The sequence below is a fragment of the Trifolium pratense genome, linkage group LG7 (genome assembly GCF_020283565.1).
Source record: "Trifolium pratense cultivar HEN17-A07 linkage group LG7, ARS_RC_1.1, whole genome shotgun sequence".
In the NCBI taxonomy this organism is placed as follows: domain Eukaryota; kingdom Viridiplantae; phylum Streptophyta; class Magnoliopsida; order Fabales; family Fabaceae; genus Trifolium; species Trifolium pratense.
Window position 1 is genome coordinate 34,117,757 of NC_060065.1, and position 23,253 is coordinate 34,141,009.

At 32.7% G+C, this 23,253-nt stretch overlaps 2 protein-coding genes across 3 annotated transcripts; both read left to right on the forward strand.

The window, feature by feature from the left end:
• The first annotated feature begins 1,177 nt into the window (after positions 1–1,177).
• Positions 1,178–8,190, forward strand: LOC123899382 (DUF21 domain-containing protein At4g14240-like). 2 transcript variants are annotated; one of them, XM_045950492.1, is made up of 13 exons: positions 1,182–1,578; positions 1,729–1,805; positions 2,415–2,498; positions 2,635–2,748; positions 3,388–3,471; positions 3,606–3,677; positions 4,239–4,306; positions 4,455–4,542; positions 4,642–4,715; positions 5,113–5,482; positions 5,579–5,625; positions 5,716–5,797; positions 7,800–8,190. In XM_045950492.1, exons 1-13 carry the CDS (start codon positions 1,341–1,343, stop codon positions 7,878–7,880), a joined length of 1,479 nt encoding a protein of 492 aa, XP_045806448.1. In that variant the 5' UTR covers positions 1,182–1,340; the 3' UTR covers positions 7,881–8,190. The 2 variants fall into 2 exon arrangements, with proteins under 2 accessions (XP_045806449.1, XP_045806448.1); XM_045950493.1 differs by lacking the exons at positions 5,579–5,625; positions 5,716–5,797; positions 7,800–8,190 and adding an exon at positions 4,818–4,851 and having other exon boundaries at positions 1,178–1,578; positions 5,113–5,288.
• A 5,143-nt stretch (positions 8,191–13,333) lies between these two features.
• Positions 13,334–17,301, forward strand: LOC123897246 (probable serine incorporator). The gene is made up of 6 exons (XM_045947802.1): positions 13,334–13,828; positions 14,603–14,839; positions 14,923–15,034; positions 15,116–15,290; positions 15,876–16,113; positions 16,261–17,301. The coding sequence occupies exons 1-6, from the start codon at positions 13,654–13,656 to the stop codon at positions 16,551–16,553; spliced, it is 1,230 nt and encodes a 409-aa protein (XP_045803758.1). The 5' UTR covers positions 13,334–13,653; the 3' UTR covers positions 16,554–17,301.
• Positions 17,302–23,253: the final 5,952 nt, after the last annotated feature.

Consider the following 23,253-nt stretch of genomic DNA (forward strand, 5'->3'; position numbering starts at 1 on the left):
TTAACTGAATTGTGCCAGAAAATGAATTATACCACGAAGAAGACCTTGTCCCGAAACGACAACGTTAGTAGCTGTAGAATTGAGGTATTTGCATATAACATAATTCATAAGTACGAGTACAAAGGTTATACTGATAGGAAAACTGCCATAAGGGAGTTTTGAATTCCTTGCAGCTGAAGGAAACACAATATAAGTAATATATATGACTTGTGTATATCTCATGAATTGTAAAAACACAGGGATGTAATTATTTAATTGTTGAATTATATTTTCATTAAAAAGTGTAACAAAAAATAAATATTTTCATTAAAAATGATATCAAAAGTGTATTGAAATGATACTGAGTACAACAATATATAATGAAGTTGTTCCCATAAGTTTAACTAACAAACTTCTCGATTGTTATCTTAATTGAAAACTAACTGAATACAACATACTAACATAAGCAATAAATGATAACAAAAATCAAATATAAATTTAAACTATTCAAATTTTGTAATCAAATAATGATAGGAATGTTAGACATGGTGGTGTGGTAGTTTTTCTGCCACTAAGAAATAGAAAAGTGTCATCCCTCCAGAATGGCTTATGCTATGTTAGCCTCTGGAGTTAAAGTTTCACCATCAAATATCTTGATAGAACCTAAACGGGTAACAAGTCGACAATTCCTACAACATATTTTTTTTATATTAAAAATTTAAGGGAATATTATATATGCACGAGTCGAATGTTGTATCCAAATTTTTTACTTACTTCAAAGATGAATTTCTAGATATTAGAATACTTAAAAGAATGGTAATCGAATTTAAATTTTACTCTTGAAAAGAATCTAACTTATATCATAAATTAAATACATTAATTATTTAACATATCTAAAAAAACAATTTTCTATTACATTAACCTTAAAACAACGGTATAAAACACTCACATCACACTCATCTACTTTGTTTTTGACTAAATGTATGTGTCCAAAAGTAACGAGACTTTTACTTTTGCACCTTACAATTTTTTCAAACACCAACTACTACTTAAATAGTAGACCACGATTTTTCGTTAGATTTCTCAATTTTACTCATTTTTTACTTAAGTAACGAATAATAAAAATTGGGCGCATGAGAAATTTACGGATAAAAAAAACAGTCTCATACTTTTGGCCGCTCACCAAATGGCCCAATTGGCCACGTCGTTGTCCGTGGTTATCCACGTGTAAAAGTGAAATCCACGCATCCAAACGAAAACCTTTGATTCCGCCACGTGGCGTTATTACAGTTACAATCAAGAAAAATCGAATTGAAAACAGAGCGAAGAAGAAGACGAAGAAGAGAAAGAGGAAACAAACAATGGTGAATGTGGTGAATGCGTTAATGCTAACTCGGTTACTAACTCGTAACGAACTCGCCGGTCATGAAGGAATACCGTTCGGATCAGTAACGTGGTTCATCTACGCTGGAATTTCATGTTTTCTCGTCATCTTCGCCGGAATCATGTCTGGTTTAACCCTAGGTCTCATGTCACTCGGTCTCGTTGATCTCGAGATTCTTCAGCGTAGCGGTTCTCCCTCCGAGAAAAAGCAAGCAGGTTTGTTTTATTCTTCATTTCGATTTTTTCTTCATCTTAGCTTGTGATCTAATTTTCCTTTTAACATTTTAGGATTAGGAATTTTTGAATGTTCAATCGACGTGATTTTTGTGTTGACGTGATTTTTGTGTTTGTGTGTGTGTGATGTAGCGGTTATACTTCCGGTTGTTCAAAAACAACACCAGCTTCTGGTGACTCTGCTTCTGTGTAATGCTGCTGCTATGGAGGTAATTGGATTGCAAATTTGCAATGCTTTTCTTATCATATAGAATTTTGATTTAACATGTGAAGTTCATAGTAGTGATTTTTTATTGTAACCCAATCGATCAATTTCAGTTGCATGCAAAGTTTTCGGAAGAATTCGCATTTAGAATATAACCTCTTGCAGTAGTGTTTGGTGCTTAAATATGAAGCACAGACGTGTCATGGTGTCCTACACGCGTTGGATACAACACCAACACTTATGTTTATATTAAATTATGTCATTTTCTCAAATTATTATCGGTGTCAGTGTGTCATATGTGTACGAGTCTGTGCTTCATCTCTTAAATTTACGAGTCTGTGCTTCATAGCTTAAATTAAAAGCTTTAAATAAAAAAAAGGTGATTAGGCGGAGTAGAATAATTTGTTTGAAGTTGTTGTGATGGTTGATTGCATTTTCTCTAATTGTTGAATCAGCTTTTTTGGGTGCTAGAGGCTATACTGTATTATATATTATATTATGTATTTATGTTTGTTAATGAATCATTCATTGTGTTGCTTATATACTTCATATTGATTCCTGCATCATACCTAAATTTTAAACAGTTGTTGCCTTTGAAACTTGCAATTTTCAGGCACTTCCGATATACTTAGACAAGTTGTTCAATCAATTTGTTGCTATCATTCTTTCTGTGACTTTCGTTCTGTTTTTTGGGGAGGTATGTGATTTTGCGATGTTTCAAGGTTATGTGGTTAAGCATCAATATTTGCATTCAATGAATATCATAAGATCAATCTTTTAACTCCCTTTTCTATCTCTCCTCCACAAACTATTTTTTTCATCTCTGATTTCAGGTTATTCCTCAAGCAATTTGTAGTAAATATGGCCTTGCTGTCGGTGCCAACCTTGTATGGCTTGTACGAGTTTTAATGATAATCTGTTATCCAGTTTCTTATCCTGTTGGAAAGGTGACTCACCATACATAGTTTGAACTTTGAAGTGTCTGTCCTTCTATTAGTTATATTGCTTTCATTTTATTGGAGAATCACTATAATATTACAATTAAGGTGAATGAAAAAGAAAAGAAAAATCAATAGCATAACATCTTGAGACGTTTCCATGAAACATCAATACGTAAATATGGGCATAGATGTACCAGGCATATAAAAAAATAAGTTCCCTCTGTAGTCTTGTTTGGTTTAAAAGAATATAAATTAGTTTGGAGTGTTAAAAGTATGAGTAATAAGTCTCACATTGGTTGAAAATGTTAATGCTAAACAATATATAAGTGAGGGGATCCATATATCCAATGTCTTAAGGTTATTGGTGACAACGTGGTGTCTAAACTACATGTATAGTTACTCTTAGCCCAATTTGAAGATTCCCTAGTGTTTTCGGCTCCTATCGCAAACCAACATTTTGTTTGTTAGCAAATGATCATTATCATAGGCATACGCAACCTTTTAGCCGGAATTGAGGTCATTAACTTTTTATCATTTCTAAGTCAAATAACCTTTCAAAATATTGGCGTCTGCTCAATTTATAGATTGATTTTTTTATCGTAATGACACCCTAAGGGTTTATTTTTTTCACTGATATTTGTCCAGGTTCTTGATCGGCTATTAGGTCACAATGAGGCGTTATTTAGGCGAGCACAGTTAAAAGCTCTTGTTTCCATTCACAGTAAGGAGGTATAAAATAACGAGTTATTATAATTGTGATTTAATTTAAAACCACTCACGTTGAATGTCCTGATGTTATGAAAATATATTACCATTATAGTTATTGGTGCTTGATTCATAAATGTTGGACTTCTTGTTTTCAGGCTGGTAAAGGGGGTGAGCTTACACATGATGAGACAACAATTATCAGTGGAGCTCTAGATTTGACTGAAAAGGTACCACAATCCATCCACTATATGAGGTTGAATGTCAACCTTTTTATTAATGGTTCATTGTGTGACAGTACAATACAATTTGCAATTTATGTGATTCAATGCGTCCAAGTTTGAAGTTTCTCACCTATTTATGATTTCAATACATATTGATGATGATGGAATGTGCAACCATGTGAAGGTTGCTTCATGAATTTGGTAATTTCTAACTTGTTAGTGTCTTGTATTTAGGGATGCTAGGAATGGTCAAGGGTTGCAGACATGGAGTGGGGAACTAGGGTTATATTAAAAGTGCTTTTAGAGTAATTTATTTGGGCTTGTCTTATGACAGTAAATTGTTTGGAAGAACTTATAAAATAGCATTATTTTGTTCATTAAATCTTTATTTAGCTTATTTTATTTTTCTCAAGTTAACTTATTGAAATGAATTGTGTAGAGCTTAAGTGGAGTTTCAGCTCATTCTCTGTTTGATTGTAAACCAAAATATACACAAGCTCTTATTGATAAGTTGAATAGATGCTAAATAAAGTCGTTTACGCCATTATATTTTATTTCTTTGCCCAGACTGCTGAAGAGGCTATGACTCCTATTGAATCAACTTTTTCTTTGGATGTTAATTCAAAATTGGACTGGTGAGTGTCTGGACTGGTGAGTGTCTTGATGAAGCTTGGTTTATACTGATTAAAGAGTAGAATTATTGCTTGGAAGAAACTCATTATACAAGTTCACTGTTGCATATTAGACCTCTTAAACCTATTTTACTCTGTGAATCTCAATCAGGGAGGCAATGGGAAAAGTTCTTGCCCGTGGGCATAGCCGAGTTCCCGTCTATTCTGGAAATCCGAAAAACATTATTGGGCTTCTACTTGTGGGTGCTAAATCTTCTCCCTTTTGATTTTATTTTTAGTCCTCTCCTTTTTATTACTTTCTGAATTGTCTTCCCCACCTAAATTCATTTATCAATTAGGTCAAAAGTCTTCTCACTGTTCGGCCAGAAACGGAGACCCCTGTCAGTGCTATCTGCATCCGGAGAATCCCACGGTGTGTTTTTCGTCAAAGTTTAATTATTCTAAAAGCTTTAGTTTTTAAGCAGAGCCATATAAATTATTTTTATATTTCTATTAACATAGTTCCTTACAGCAGTGTCCTTACCCTTGAATCATGGACAATATATTGGGTCAGTTTACGTTGCTTTGAAATTTACTTTAATTAAGAATTGAGATGGTAAAGATCCTCGTAAGCATTTGTCATATAGCCCTATCATGTCAATGATCAAGTCAGTCTCCTAAAAGCAAGTGATTAGACTGAAGCTCAATAGTGGTTCTTTAACATTTGAATCTTCATTTATATTTTCGTTTTTTTGAAAGTTTAAGTTAATATCTGTATATTTTGTCAAAAAGAAGTTAATATCTGTATTTTGTAATGGTTTATATTACAGAGTTCCATCAGATATGCCACTCTATGATATACTGAATGAGTTCCAAAAAGGCAGCAGTCATATGGCTGCTATTGTGAAGGCCAGGGGGAAAGGAAAATTGCCTCCACAAACGAATCACGGTGAGAAATACAAAGAAAACAAAAGGGTTGATGCGGATTCGCAGTTGACTACTCCGTTACTACAAAAGCAGGATGAGATGACTGAAAGTGTTGTTGACATCGACAAACTTTCAAGACCTCCAAACATTAAAAAGCTATCTGCTTTGCAATATAATGATGTCACAGCAAATGCTTCCTTTACGGAAAATATTGAAGACGGTGAAGTGATTGGTATTATCACTTTAGAAGATGTATTTGAAGAACTTCTGCAAGTAAATTACAGTAATTTGAGAAGTTCCCCCCCACCTCGGTGGTTGGTTAATATTTTTCTCCCTCAAGGCTAATTTTATTTGCTTCAAATGATGCAGGAGGAGATTGTGGATGAGACAGATGAATATGTCGATGTTCATAAGAGGTAAGGAAGAATATGTACTTTCAAAACTTAATTTTTAGAGTTGAATGATATTGCTGAATTTAAATATTATAAAATATGTTTTTGTTGCAGAATACGTGTGGCTGCAGCTGCAGCTGCTTCATCAGTAGCACGAGCTCCATCAATCCGAAGGTTGGCTACTCAAAAGGGACTAGTAAGTGGTCAATTATTAAACTTTTTTAAAATTGTTTTTATTGTATGTTTCTTGTTGTCTATAGATGTTAATCTTTTTCTTTCTTCGGAAGAAGCGGGGTTTGAGTACTGCATCTTTAGTTTTCTTTGGGTGCTGTACTAATTGTGCGAATAGGGATGACATGGTAAGGGAATTGCATTAGTTAGAGCACATGAAATGATTTATATCTTGTTTTAAATAGTTCTATCTTTCAATTGAAATATTCAATCTCAAAAGTATGACAGAAAAATTAATAGGAATTTCACACTGTAATTGGTTTAACAATGAGATTATTGGTATCTAAATAATTAAATTTTTGGCTTAACTACACATTTGGTCCCTTACGTTTATTTTAGGTTTCAATTTGGTCCCTTACGTTTAAAAAGTATCAATTTGGTCCCTTACGTTTATTTTAAGTTTCAAGTTAGTCCTTTCCGTTAGTTTTGTCACTAACACCGTTTGAACAGTACACGTGTCAGCGTGTCCAAGTGCCACGTGTCAGTCCACGTATGCAAATTGACTGCCACATGTGACAAAATTGACGGAAAGGACCAACTTGAAACATAAAATAAACGTAAGGGACCAAATTGATACTTTTTAAACGTAAGGGACCAAATTGAAACCTAAAATAAACGTAAGGGACCAAATGTATAGTTAAGCCTTAAATTTATTTATGATAATTCAAAATTTACATTCCAGAAAGACATTACTGATCTCTGTCTTATTTCTGTTATGTTTTGCCCATTTTTTCTTAAATTTATTTAATCATAACTGTTGGGTGGGGTTGCTCTTCGCCCCCCTTAATTGATCAGAATCCTCCCATCTACCGGGAGTACAAATCTTACCGCGAGATATCTCCTGGTAGTGTGTTTTCTAGTGTGAGCAATTCAGGGTGGGCGAAGACCAACCATCTAACTGTTGAGCCCTACATCAACTAGAGTAATTGCTAAATCAGTCCATATAAGGCTTGGGAAATCCTACCCCTTGAGCTAGATTTTTTGAGGTTGAAATGTCTAAAACTCAAATTCTTAGATGGTATCAGTGTCTTAGATCTGTTATTGGACCACTCATATTTATCCGGGCTCCAGATATCCGGTGTTGGGCATGACGGTGTGTTGGGATCTCTGTTATTGGGCTACCAGCCACATGCTTTAAATATTTAGTACTGAGTGTAAAGGTGTGTTTTGAGATCCCACAATGAATAGAGATATGGTTAAATTAGTCCTTATATGGCTCGGACAATCCTCACCGTTTGAGTTAATTTTTGGGGCTTAAAGTTTCTGAGAGTAACCTTTTACCTCTCGACTCTGGATAGGCTTCTTAGACTTCAAATCTGCTAAGTATACGCTAAATGATATGTTCAATAGGAAGTCAAATTGAAAATTTAGTACTAATATATGATGAATCGCTTTTAGTTTGACTATTGTTTGTCATATCTCATATCCTTGTAATTTCATTTGCAGAAGAAATATAGTATTGTGCTGTTAATAAAAAATTTGGACTTTACTAACTATACCTGCTTCTCATTGGTTGAGTGGTAGATGTTATTAATGATCCTAGCTAGCCTCAACATCTTTGGGATTAACTGACTGTCTGTTTTAACTTAATGACCAAAATATATGAAATAATGAATTCTCTGTATTCATTTGATTACTCAAGTAACAGGGGCCAGTGAAAAATTTTAATATCCTTTTCTATATGCGGTTGAAGTGTTTCTTTTATCAGTTATGCTTATGTGGGTAGGCAGCAGTAATTTGTAGGTTTCTCCTCTGATCCTTTGCAATTTAATAATTGAAACTTAGCTTCTTTAGCCTAAAGAGGTATGGGATGAGATATCACAAGCTTTTCTTGGCTAGGAAATTTGTTGTTGGAGAATGATTTAAATTTAGTAGATTGAATGTTTTATGTAATTCAAGCATAGGTGCTTGTTTGTTTTTTTTAAAAATTAATAATAATGATTTTTGTCTTGATTTTGACAATCCAGGGAGGCCAAAGTAAGCCAGGGGTATCTACTCCTAAGAGATCAGCAGAGGAAGATGGATTGAACTCTCCAAGGTTTCAATAATTTTGTTAACCTATCTGGAACAGTTGTGTTTGTCATAAATAATGAGGCAATTATTCGTAATTTTGTATATATTTTCTAACAAGTGTGATAAAGGCCAACATTCTCTCTCACACACACACACAAACGCTATAGTGCAAGCTTAATTAGTGAGCTAATGCTCTATGCAATTTTGCTGTAGCTTTGTAAAATTAACTGCAAAAGAAGTAACTCATAGTCGGTAGATACACTACTCTACAGTTGGATATTTCATTTATTGACTGAGATATCAGAATATTCATAACCAGGAAGACGAGACACATTTGAGACCTCATTAACGAATGTATTATCTCCAATCTTAGTATTGTACAATATGAGCTGCTCCCTCCTCTAATCCAAAAATACTACATACTTTTATCATCATATGTTCTACATATTTACACTAATTTTTTTTCTTTCTGAAATGTGGCAGACAATATGTGCCTCGGCCCCTGCGCGAGGGCTCAGCTCAGACTGTATTCAGTTATCTTATACTTATGATGCTCAACAATACAATCATTCATTTTACTTTTCTTTCATTAGTATAGGAGTGTCCAAAACAACACAAGAGACAAAAAGAGAAATCAAAGTAGATTTATACTTTACATGTTTGCCTACCACTGAAATTTATGCACAAGACTATTTACATTTGATGGTGAGTGTGATAGAATTAAAGTATACCACCGTATATTTGACAAAAACTATACTTTAGAACTTTTAACAAAATCATATTGTCAAAAAAAATAACTTTAACAAATTCATAATATCATATTAATTTCATCACACTCACTGTCATTTGAAACATATACATGACATGATTTCTTTCCCTTATTGATCATTTCATCATGGTCACTCTTGCCACATTAGTAGAATGACCATGCACCTCCATATGATATAAAATCTTGTTTTCTGCTCCCTAAAGTGCCTGGACCACCTTTTGCATACCTTTGGCTTAGGAAACTTCATTTACAAGAAATGTTTAGCTTCTTGTGATTTATATATAGAAGAATGTTGTGAAGGAGGAAATATTGAGAGGGAGTATATATAATATATTGGAAACGGCTGGAGAGTGGAATTGTAGATGCCAAAGAGGTCTCTATCTCACTGTCCCTTTTGCCAAATCACCATGAAATGGATCTTCAGCAACATATCCTAATAAGAGTGGCCAACGCTGTCCCCAGTGCCCTATATCTTATCTACCCTTCTAACTTAATATGTAGAATATGTAGAATATTCAATATTGAAAAGCCAAATATATTTTATTCATCACAAGGACCACAAATTAATACATAGTCCAGCAAGGATTTCACCTGTGATAGAGAAACAACCTTAGCTAGCTATATAATTAACCTGATTTTATTAGTGGTACAATATTATATTGCAGGTTCAAATTCATAGCAGATGCATGTATCATGTACAGTGTAGTAGTGAAAATTGAAAATTAAATTGTTGAATTTACAAAATATGTATATACATATCAATTGGTAACTGAGTGTCTAGTTATACATACCCCTTAAAAAAGGACATTTTTTTAATAATTTAAAAAAGGACATGAACTTTTAATTATCATTAATAGTCCTGTCTTAAGTAAAATTAATTTCTACTGGAATGAGTTTGTTTCACAAAACATTCAAGATGTGTGTGAGACATGACAGAAGCAAAGAACTATGCCAAAATAGATATTTCTGATTATGTATTTTCTTTTCTACTTTTCATTTGTATGATTTTGAGACAACACATATATCAGATACTCAAACAGTTGCTAGGGGGAGGGAGGCAAGAGAGAGAGAAAGAGATTTTACATGTCCACCTCTTGAAGATGTTACTATACATACACATATTCAATTACTGCTATTTGCTATAATGACTATGCTCAAATAGTGCAAGTTTGCATTGAGCTATAGCTAGGTAGATACATATATATATATATATAACACCTAAAACTAAAAACTAATTTAGTGCATATTTGAAATCACGGCGGCGTCGCAATTTTATTGAAGTTCTGTAACGTAGTTTTTGCCAAAAATCACAGTGATTCATTGTGATTATACTATACTCACCGTCAATTCAAACATGCACTAATACTAAAAAAAAAAGGTACTTTTGCCTAAGCGTACTTATGCCAATTAAGAAGCATAGAGATACACATCCTCATAATATAAAACTTCCCTTGTTGTTGCCTCACCATTCTTCTCCACTTGCCAATTCTTCTACTCATGTTTCCCATCATTTTGAGTCTCTACTAACCCTTTGCACACAATTTATTGAAGTTAAAAAATCCCATCTGGCAGGAAACAATGTGCTTGTTGAATTCACATCTGAAATTTCCAATTCCTCAATATCCAATGCCAAGGCTCCACTTGTACTTATATGTGACACCAATACACGTGCTTTTTCTATTTCCTAATTTAATCTTAAATGCATAGTTTTCAGTTAAATCATGCCGGCAATTAGTGATTGTCACTTCTTTTAAAAGTGATTAACAAGTACCAAAAAAAGTAACACTTATCTTAAATAGTACACTTAATAACCTCACATCATTTATCATTTCAAAACCTTAGGGGCCTCATTAACATAAGCTACTACAAGTAGTTCAAATGAGGGACACATGTGAAGACTTGTTTTATAGCACATAATTTACAATGATTCCAAAAAAACTTCACGTGAGAACCCTCATCACTGACCCTCTTGAATCATAATGAGAGGAATTGAATTTTTTTCAAGCATGTGACTTGTAAGCTTGTCAAATAATAATGTCTCATTGTGATAGAAAAGATTAGCAAGCAAACACTAGTATATCTTATCTTAAAGAAGGAAAAAAATCAAAGATAAGATTTGTAGTACTGTATTAACTAATATTTGTGGACCTTAGGGGTTGATGTGTTGATATTAAGTAATAATGGGTCCTAGTTAAATAGTTATGGTGAAATTTGAGCCATTGAGAGATAGGCCTAGCTACAAATTATGCTACATTAATGAAGGTAACACACTTGATCTAAGGGTCAATATCAATCTTGGGGGACAAGTTATTTCATAAGGTTGGAATTTTGTGCTATTTTTCTATGAAATGATGAAATGATAAGAAAGCTCCAGGTTGTTGGTAGGTCTTACTGTAGTTTGTGACTTAATGGGCTGGCTTGATGATGAAGGGGTGTTGTGGAAAGCAATATTAGTTCGTGATGTGACTAAGTAATTAGTATGTCAACATTCCCTTAATATGGATCAATATCATGCATGAGTTTTAATCTACTGAGAGCAATATGTGAGGCAGGGAGGCTTAGCTCTGGCTGGCAAATTGCTGCTTTGGGTCCTTTGAAGATGCTCTTTGACTAATGATATGATCAAAATAATGATAGTACATTTAGACAAGCTGTATCATAATAAGAATTAACTTTTGAGATTGAGTCGGTTCTGACGTCCAAATTATAAGATGGAATTTGAGTCTAGCGTAAATGTGAAAGGGCAAAAATTCTACCTTGAGACTAATGGTATAAAATATCTCAATCATTGCCTTGATAATTTGTAGGGTTCATCATCTAGCTTCTAGCACATTCAATTAGAGAAGTGAATTTTCATGCTCTTGGTTTGATCTTTAGCAAATGCATTAGTACCTCTAGTTTGGATTATTTCAATTACATCTCATCAATTAGTTAGGCTTGTTGGGGTTTTATTTGTAGAGTATGATGTGACTAGCTATATGATTGCATATATGTAATGTGTCAACATTCTATTTGGATACACACATCATGCAAATGGTTGTTGCTTTCAGGTCCTTTTGTATATGGAACTAATTAAATAAATTAATTAGCATAAATGAGTGTCCTATGATTGACTTTGGATTGTTTAATGTTAAGGACAAAACTACATCTCTTAAAAGGCTATGCAATGTGTGACAAACCTGGGTAGCACTGATCTTCAAATTCAAAACAAGACAAACATGACAGAGTACTTAACTGTTTAATTGAAGCTCCATAACTTCAAGAGTGAACAATTCTTGTTGTTTGGGAGTATTATTAAAGGAAGTACATTTTAATCATTACATTTGAAGAGTTACACTCAAGAATTTTTTTGAACAAGAGTTACACTCAAGAATTACATTTGAATCTTTTAAAAGATAAATGGTCAAAAGTAAATTTTGAGTCAATATGGAAAAAAATATTTTAGCCTATTTTTTTTTAACTAACCAAAATTAATCTAATGTTAAAAATTTAAAAGATATATTATTGGAAATAGAAATTTTGGATTATTAACTTATAAAAATCTTAAAATCTAATTGATATAACCTTATCTCAATAATATTTATCATTACTTTTTTTTTTCTTTCATATTTAGTATTAATTGGAGTTTAATTATTGTGCACTATCGGTGTAAAGTTATTTTACACATGCATCCAATAATGTGTTGTCACGTCATTTAATGAATGTGACACCTCACGTGTTTTAAAACACATTACATGAAGTCTCAATATATTATTGAATGCATGTGTAAAATAACTTTACAATGACGGTATAAATAAATTAAATTATATAAATTGAAGAAATTGAATTATATTAATTAAGACTGTATTTTTATCTTATTTTACATTTTTCAAAGCAATTTTATATTTATGATTTTTTTTTTACAAAATACTTAAGTAGTTCATCAGCAATTAGTTTTATACTATGTGAAATTGACTTATTTTTGAGTTTATGCAAATAAATAAGCTTTCATATAAGTTTTTTAATGTAGTTTATAAAAAAACAGCTTATAAAAATATACAGTTTTCATTAGTGAAAATTTATGAATTAACATAAAAATTTATTTATTTGTCTATACTCAAAAATAAGTTAATCCAAATGGACCCTATGTACATTCAACCCTTAAAATGTAGTAGTGTTTAGGCTATGTTTGGATTGATGGAATGAAATGAAATGGAAAGGGATGAAATAGATTAATGTTTCATTGTTTGGATTATAAAAATAATAGTGGAATGAAATAGGATGGAATAGATTTTCTCCTTTAGGTGGTTGAAGCCGACGAGTATCACGTTAGTTTCAAACTACCATAGCTGGTGGTCTAGTCATTTGTTATGTTTAGGCCTTGTATGATTTGTCTGTGCTTGTATTTGCATTTCCTTGACTGTAGTGTAAACTTTTGTAGTCTACCTTGGTACGTCTTGTGCTAGGGAGACTGTTTGTGTTAATATATTCCATTTTGGCTTCTTCAAAAAAAATAATTTTTGTCATGTCAAATTATCCAAACAATGAAATGATATTTATTTCATTCCGCTTCATTCAATTCTACTTTGTTCCACTTCATTTCATTATATTTCATCAATTCAAACATTGCTAGAGTTTTGTCTTTCATTATGATTCTATTGGCCTAAAAAAATTAGTCGGGTTTTCCCATTTTTTAAAATTTCATCATATATTTATTATAGTTGTATAGATTAATCTCTTGAGTTTCCCATTTTATTTATTTATTCCAAAATAATGTATACAATGTCCTTTTTACCGTATGGATACTATGTTAGCTACCAAAAAGTATACGTACTTATTATACCGTATGGAGTAGCTTTTTTCTTTTGACGGTACAAAAAAAAAATACAGCTTTTTTTTTTACTAAAATACTAGTATTGAGCAAAATTTGTTCCTATCTTCCGGTCAAAATACAATTTTGATAAGCAACAATCGTTTGATTAAGAAGAAAATACTCAAACGACACAATTGACCTGTGACAGTGAATCGAGGAAGAAGAAGAAGATAACTCAAATTCAACCATGTCGTGTTGTTTATCATGTTGCGCATCTTTGACATGTGGTCTCTGTTCTTCTGTGGCATCTGGGATCTCTCAAAAATCTGCTAGAATCGGTTATTGTTTTCTCTTTGGTGCCTCTCTCATAGTTTCTTGGATTCTCAGAGAAGTTGGGGCACCCCTTTTGGAGAAAATCCCATGTAATTTCATTTCTTTAGCTAAAGATTCAATTTTTTTAGTAATTTTGCATTTGGGTATTTTTTTGTTAATGATTGGTTAAGTATGATAAATTGGGCTTCTGTTTGTTTCATATTTATAATCATTGGTTTTTTCAGAAATTTGATGGTTAGAATTGTGTTGGTTGAATTTGTCTATAGATGTATATTCAAGTAATAATTAGAAGAAAAAAAACTTGAAATTTTGGTAGAATATGAACACATAGAATAGGATAATCTTTCTATTTGAGTATATAAAATGTCAATCAGTGTTGTCAACTACGGATCATAGAAAATGGTTGGTTGTTCAAATTCAGCTATTTAACGGTGCTATAGTGACGTTATAGCCACTATTTGACGATAATTTGTACTAAATAGTGTATCTTAGAACGCTAGCGACTTGTTCAAATTCAGTGTTGTTTGTCACGGATAGTGGAAAATAGTTTTTTTTCAAATTCAGGTACTTAATGGTGCTATAATGGCGCTATAGCTGCTATTTGACAACATTTGTACTAAATAGCATATTGTGAAATGCTGTCGAGTTTTCAAATTCTGGTACGCTGTAGCCGCTAGTTAACAACACATGTCAATATATAAGTTTCTAGATACCTTTGCGAATTTCTAGTTTTAGTGCATGGACTTGTGTTTGGCAAGCTGTCTGAATTAATATCTTTTGTTCTGAGCATGACTTTTCTTGTACTGAGATTTGAATTTAATTTAATTTTTTTTTTCATTTGGTATATAAATTCATATTTATAGGGATAGATTCATCGGATACCCACACGAAGGAATGGTATCAAGCACAAGCAGTTCTTCGTGTGAGCTTGGGAAATTTCCTGTTCTTTATTGTTTTGGCTCTCATAATGATTGGTGTGAAGGACCAAAATGATAGGCGTGATTCATGGCACCATGGTGGATGGACCATAAAGACAGTGATATGGCTTTTGCTCATTGTCCTTGCATTCTTCATTCCAGATTCCGTAATGCTAGCGTATGGTATGCTCTATAACCCTTACTTTCTCCCTCTTGGTTCCTTGTGAGATTGATGATTGACATGTTTATATTTATAATATCTTCAGGATTCATATCGAAGTTCGGGGCTGGCTTGTTTTTATTGATTCAAGTGCTTATTTTGCTCGACTGTACCCACAATTGGAATGATTCATGGGTTGAGAAAGATGAACAAAAATGGTATGCTTAAGTTCTTTATATAATTCTTTTTCATGTGGTTTTCTATTTGCCATTGTGTTCTTAATAAATTTGCATGTTTAGGTACATTGCTCTACTTGCTGTATCAATTGGATGCTACATTGCAGCATTTACGTTGTCAGGAGTTCTTTTTATTTGGTTCAGCCCTAGTGGATATGACTGTGGTCTCAATGTCTTCTTCCTTTCCATGTCGATGATTCTTGCTTTTGTGTTCTGTGTTGTTGCTCTGCATCCTCAGGTAATGAATAGAAATGCTTTTAAGCAATTGAAGCTCTATTATATACCACATAATTGTAGATATGATTATGTTTCAAATTCAACTTTCATTTTTCTCGTATTTATTTTCAAATGCAATTCTCTGGGTTTTCAGTGTGTGGTTTCTGTTTTGTTTCTATAAAAATTGAAAACTAGCATTGTTTCGTAAACTTTTGCTCAGAAACATTACCAACAAGTAGAGAGAAACAATATGCAGAAGTACAAATTAGATGGTGGTGGTTAGGCGAGTTTGATGAACCATTAAGTATATCTCGTATGATAATTGTGTGCCTTCATATAATTTCTGAGATTCAATTTTGTCTATTTAGCTCTTAATCACATGTTGAAGTCATAAATCGAAACAACAGAAACTGGCTGGTTGCATAAAGTTTGAATGTTCAATAATTCATGATTTTGTGATGTGCTATTGAGTATTTTTTTTTAGTATTAATGTCTTGATTAAATTGTATGTTTGAAAGGTTAATGAGGTACTTATTTCCATTCATTTCGTATCCTTTTATTTTGTTTTACAACTGAAAAAACAAATAATAATGTAGTGCAAAAACAGGTGAACGGAAGCTTGTTGCCTGCATCTGTGATTTCACTTTACTGTGCATATGTGTGCTACACGGGTCTTTCTAGTGAACCTCGAGATTATGAGTGCAATGGTCTCAACAAGTCCCGAGCTGTAAGCACAAGTACGCTCGTTCTTGGCATGCTAACAACGGTGCTGTCTGTGTTGTATTCTGCTCTTCGTGCAGGATCTTCAACCACATTCCTATCACCACCATCTTCACCTAGAGCAGGTAATAGGAAAAGTGTTGGTATTTTGGATTCAATTATTTTACGCCTCTTTATTATGTACCATACCATAGCTTTCATAGTTTTGTTAAATATACATGTTTGTTCATACTTCATTTCCATATAAAAGTTTTTGGAATATGTTTATTCAGGTGAGAGCAAACCTCTTCTTGAAGAAGTGGAAGAAGGAAAGAGCAAAAAGGAGGAAAAGGAAGCGCGACCAGTTAGCTATTCGTATTCATTCTTCCACCTAATATTTGCGCTAGCTACCATGTATTCAGCCATGCTTCTTTCTGGATGGACCAGCTCATCTGAAAGCTCAGATCTGATAGATGTTGGTTGGACATCGGTATGGGTTCGGATTGGCACAGAATGGGTTACTGCAGGGTTGTATCTGTGGACTCTCTTGGCTCCTTTGTTGCTTCCTGATCGCGAATTTGCTTAGTTCTCTTGTCAGAAATCAATGACTATAACTATCTATAGAGTAAACCATTAATTTTGTTCTTGAACTTCCACCCTCCCTCTTACCTTGTTCCTCAAGTAAATGAAGATGATACGTAATCACTAACGTTTCGTCATATTTATTTGTCCCGTTAGTTGATGTTGCTATATGTTGGCAAAAGATTAGAGACGAACAGACGGATGTGACAAAATATTAGGGACTAACAGAACGAATATAACAAACATACGAGGGAATTGATCATTTTTATTTATTTGAGGGACAAAATAAGAAAGAGGGTGCAAGTTAATGGACAGAATTGGTAGATTACTCATTTATATTATAGTACATGTATTGCCATTTGGGTGTATGGCATTGAAAACTTCCCAACATACCTATAGTACATGTGATATGTATCTAAGTTTACATCTACTATTGTACATAATGCTGACAAGTTTTCTGCATTCCCATTAGGTGTATGATTTTGAAAGTTATTAGTTATTACCCTACCTACATACCTATGGAATGATGTGTATGTTATGTGTACAAATTCACTCTTCATGTGATATGTATCCATTTTGGCATCTATTATTGTACATCATGTTTAAAAATTTGCTGCATTCCTATTGGATGTATGATCTGGAAAGTTATACCTTCCTTACATACCTATAGAATGTTGTATGTTGTGACTTGCGATACATGCTATGTGTATAATAATTCTCTCTTCGTGTGATATGTATCCATTTTTTACATCTATTATTTCTGATACAAGTGTGAACTTAAAAATAATGCCAAGATTTGCTAAATGTGATAACGACGCCCATTATTTTGCAACGCCGGTTCTCGGCTGCCACCAACCATGTCCTGCCACCAAAATCAGCTGGATTTTGGTGATATTAAGGAGATGATAGAGTTCATTGTTTTCTGCTGCATCAGTCCCTAGCAACGAGAGTTTTTCCACTGCGCAGAGCCATAGTTTTCTTCAACTGTCTCAACTCTCAAGCCATATCTTTAATAAATTTTGGACTTACTGTGAAATTTAACATTTTAATTTTAATTTAAAAATTTAAGTGTTTTGTATAATAATTTAAAAATATAAAAACTAACAAAAAATTATATATTAATAATTTTAAAATAAAATTCGTCAAAAAATTAATAATTTTAAAATAAATAACAATTTTTAATATTAGATAAATCGTACACAGTTAATTTTCTCTCATTCTCATGAATTAAACATGATTAAAGTCATGCATTTTAATTACAAACAACACCAACAACAATATACACAATACCCGGTAGTATATGTTGTAAAGAATACACATTTCTCTCATTTTTCAGATAGTAAATATGAATTTTAGAGTCATGCATGTAATGAGAGAATGAATATTATATATGCTTAAAATATAGAGAGATCATAAATTTTAACATTTTTTATTTATTTATTTTATGAAACTCTTATTGCATTTATGTATCTATTTTCTATAAAAACAACTTATTATATTTAATTAATTGCATACAATTTTGTAAGGTTCTACTACATCAATTTCATCTTAAGATTCGTTGCATAATTAATTTATCTGATCTATAATATCAGATACAATAAATCTAAAAAGATAAAAACGGTTAGATAGAATGAAATTTTGGACTGATTTCCTAAAACTTAACCGCGTATATGATGTGCACTTTAAGCTAACTTATAAAAAGTCTCCGTCTAATATTAACGAATTATATATAATAAAATATATTCTTTTTTTGTTACAATAATTAAAAATATTCATGTACCAAATCATATATTAACATTTTTAGTCAAATCAAAAACTCATAAGGGCCAAATTGTTTTTTTTTTTTTTTTTGGGTGATTTCAACTTAAGTTGGCCTTTTTTATTAAATTTTGAGTTAATTTTGTCTAAAACTTCCACTTGACATTTGAGTTAATTTTGTCTAAAACTTCCACTTGACACCCACATAAGTTGTCCACGTATGCAAATTTGTTAGTTACATGGATGATTTAAACTGAAATTTGATTAAAACGACTAAATTGAAACTTTTTAAATTTAAGGGACCAAATTAAAACCTAAAATAAACATAAATGATCAAATATGTAATTATGCCTTTGAATTTTGATACATTATTTATGAAATAACCTCTCACCCATTTAGGACAAACATGACTGTTTATACTCAAATTTATTTAGGCCTCGTTACTTTACGAAACACTTTTTAAGCTTTGTGTTAATCGTACTTGCCAACAATCAAATAATAAATAAATTTGGTTTCATTATTTCCATAAATTTGGTGTATATTTGTCTTTTCTTGTTTCAAGTTTGAACTCTGATTTGAAGATAGGATGGCTCAGCATTATTTTAAATCAAAAAGATAAAAAAAATTGGAAAAAGGAATGGTATAAACATGGAACTTGTACCACATTAGGGGTATTTGATTATTTTCAACTCACCTTGAATCTGTATTACACCCATCATTTAACATCAGTACTAGAAGCAAAAGGTATTGCTGCAGAGCCTATTACAACAAAAGGAGGATTAAAAATGTGTTATGCCAAGCTTGGTTTGTGAGTTTGGCAACTTACTAGTTGAAATTCACTTGTATTTGAATAACATTATATATTATATATACCATGTCCTCATTCTTCTCAACTCAACGTAAATGTGGAACTCAAGTGTTTTTAGCATAGCTTTGGTGTTTCAATCTTTAACTTTGATACACATATTTTGTATGAAACTGATCTTTGATACACGTATTTGTCCATTAGTTCATTGACAATTGCAAGTGTAGAATGATTGCTCATAAATGAGAGTATAGTTTTAGCCATAGTTTTAAAAATCGAACCGGACCGGCTGGTCTGACCGGTCCGGCCGGGAACCGGTAGCGTGAGCGGTCCGATAAGCTGCGGAACCGGTTCTGCAAATAACCCGCGGCAACTCGCCTTGAACCGGCCAGATCATCGGTTGAACCGGGAACCGTTAAAACCTGTCTGCGCAAACCGAACCGGTTTGGGGAGAGAACAAACATTTCAAAAAAATTCCAAATTTGTTGTACATAGGAAAACATCCGTGAACAGAAATTTGCACCACGCCAATCGGCGTCGATGACAGAGTAAAACCTACAAATTTGGTGATTCACATATGCAAATTTCGTGTGTTCTACATACTTTCAAGGGAAATATGCGAAGACTCCTCTCTTAACTATCAGTTTAAAATTAATTGTCTTTTGTATGGTATGAAAAAGTGCTTAGTTCTCTTGTTTGGAAATCAATGACCGTAATGATTTATAGATGTTTTCTCAACCGACCCTGCCTTTCTTTTCTATCCTCAAACTGACGTTTTTGCTCTTTGGGGTACTTCGGTTTGTACAAACTGAAGTTTGTAGAAACACCAATCTCACTTTCTCTCTCACGTGTAACAACAAAACAAAGCAACCTCCATAACCATTTTTGTGAGTTCCACAAAAATGGATACTTTAAGCAATCCTTATCTCAAAACACCAAACCTCCTTCATTAAAACCTTCACCATTTTTCATTCTCTACAACATGAACCTAACTTTATTCCTTAACTCCATCAATTAAGATTTTTGAATTTCTTCTTCCAAGTTTTTTCGGTTTCTAAAAACCGAAGTATGTGTTTTTCGGTTCGTATAAACCGAATCGTTAACATCATCACGATGATATTTAACATTAACCTGAAGAGGGGTATCCCGGATTAGCTGATTGTGTTCCAAACTTTTCGGTTCGTAAAAACCGAAATTGTTTGTTCCAATTTTTGTGAAATTTGAAGGGCAAAATGAGATTTTAGGGGGTATAAAAGAAAGTCTGAGGGTCGGAAGAGAAAACATCTTATCTATAGAGTAAGCGCCATTAATTTTGTTCTTGAACTTCCACCCTCCCTCTTACCTTGTTCCTCAAGTAAATGAAGATGATAAGTAATCACTAACGGTTCGTCATATTTTATTTATTTGAGGAACAAAATAAGAAAGAGGGTGCAAGTTAATGGATAGAATTGGTAGATTACTCATTTATATTATAGTACATGGTATTGAAAGCTTGCCAACCTACCTATAGAATGTTTTATGATGTGGTACATGGTATGTGTACAAATTCACCCTTCATGTGATATGTATCTATTTTTTCATCTACTATTGTATATAATGCTGACAAGTTTACTGCATTCCCATTAGGTGTATGATATTGAAAGTTATTACCCTCCCTACAGAATGATGTGTATGTTATGTGTACAAATTCACTCTTCATGTGATATGTATCCATTTTGGCATCTATTATTGTACATAATGCTTAAAAATGTGCTGCATTTGTGTGTTGTGATACATGTTATGTGTATAAATTCACTCTTCATGTGATATGTATCCATTTTACATCTATTATTTGTGATACAAGTGTGAAGTTAAAAATAATGTCAATATTAAATATTTATACAATGTCCATTGGTTGAAAATTTGTAATAACTTAATATGAAATATACATATAGGTCTTACTCCATTCATGTCTAATACTCTTAAATGATTATATTCTACCCCTTAAATGGTTATACTGGATTTTGATGATATTAAGGAGATGACAGAGTCATTGTTTTCTGCTGCATCAGGCCCTAGCAACACAGTGCAGACTGCAGAGCCATAGTTTCCCACAACTGTCTCAAGCCAATATGAATTATTTATTTATTTATTTGCAACACTGATTGCTTCTTCGACTATGATTGATTCTCAGAACTCTAATTCGACAACTACTATTGCTTCTTTGTCACAATCTTGTGAATTCTCTTCTAAGTTATTCTCTTTATCTGGGATTGAACATGTTGCTGTGTCACCATTAGAACCATCAATGCTTCATAATTTATGCTCATTAATTATGGAACTTTTAGAATTTTTTTTTGGAAATTTTAGAATTTTGGTTCAAATTTGAGTTATGGAACTCATTCTCTACTGAAACAAGTTCTGAAATTGATTTTGCTTATTGAGTTTTATAAATTGTTGTTATGCAATTGAATTGCATCTCATGTAGTTTTTTCATGCCCTATTATCTTACATTTTCATGCTTTACACCACTGCATTGATAACTTTGTTCTTAAGCTATTCAATTTTGGCTCGGTGATTTGTATTTGAATCGATGCTTCAAAAGAGAATCCATATTTTAACCTTTTCATTTCATTTCTTGTTGAAATATTGTTTCTACAAACAATAAGCTAAGTAAAATACTCCTATAATGTAATTGATTTAATAGATGACCTGAGCTAATTGATTAACTGAAGAAAACTAACACAAAGTGTTGAGAAGTAAAGAAAAGCAGACAAACGTCTAAACGTCTACACACTAGTTACAGTAGGATCATTTAAATAGATTATGAATGTGTGCAAACCAACTTTTACACATTTTCAATAAGGCTACTAATTGGATGAGTTACACACGTTCTCCTTTCTAGTTATCTCAACTGTCTATGGTTTTTATATAGTGTTTTCCCTCAAATATAGTCATGTAGTAGATAGAGATGCAAAAGTACAAGCGATAAGACACTTTCTAAAGTAATTTTCTCCTTCTCTGCAAAGCTGAAATATGTTTGGAACCATCAGGTCGAGATCAGACAGTCACCACCAATGTCCCAACTGTGGGAAATCGGTGATTGCAGGGAATGTGATTCCATAGCATAGCATACCTTATGCTTGAACCTTCTTGGGAAACTTCTCAAATATGCTTTACATTCTCAGTTGAAGAACCTACTCGTTTATCACAAACTATTTGACAAATGTGTGTTGAAAGCACTTTATAATTTATGTGCATTGGACAAAGTTAAATTTTGAAAGTGTTCTTCATGTTGGACCTTTACATTGTTTTGTATAGGCTGCACTGTGAAGGAAATGGAATGCTTACTTCTGCTCTTGATCTGATGAGAATTCAAGTAGTTGGTGTAATGAAAGTTGTAGCTTAAGGCAGCCATAACTAAGAGAATTAAAGTAGTTGAGAGAATGTTAATTATCTAGAATGATCAATTTTTTCTTTGGGAAAGTCCAAACAAGATCCAAGTAAAAAATACTGATGAGACTTTGCATAATGTACACAGATCAACTATTCATTTTAACTCGTCCCTATAAGTGAATGGAAGAGTTTGATATTTGAAGGACACATTTTAACTGAATTTCTGTTATCTCATTGCAGAGTCTTCCTATAACTACAACAACCGCCGGTTAATTTTTCTATGAAAGATGATAGCACTTTAGACCAATATGCATTGCAAACAAAGCAAAATACACCGCATGCTATCGCACAAGATAAAAACTGACAGTATTTAACAGAAGTTAAATAAACCAATACCTGATATACTCTATCATTTCGCGACAAACTAAGGTGACTAAAAATGTGAATTTATATGCACCGTAAATTTGTCTCTACGAGTGCAAAATTAAAGGAGTGAGTGATCCAAAACTTATACTTAGCAAAAAATATATCCTACTACAAATGCTTGCATCTGGTATAGCAGAACTAGATTGTAACTCAAAACAAGAATGCTTTTATTATCAGAAATGTAATACTTTGTAATTATCATATAACTACACAAATTGCATGTGACAAAATAACATATAGCTCACCCTAGATGCTACCAAAGGAAGATAAATTTACAAGCAAAAAGTTAAACATAGTGGCATAAACAGAAATATGTTTCACATAAGAGTATCAAGTTTCC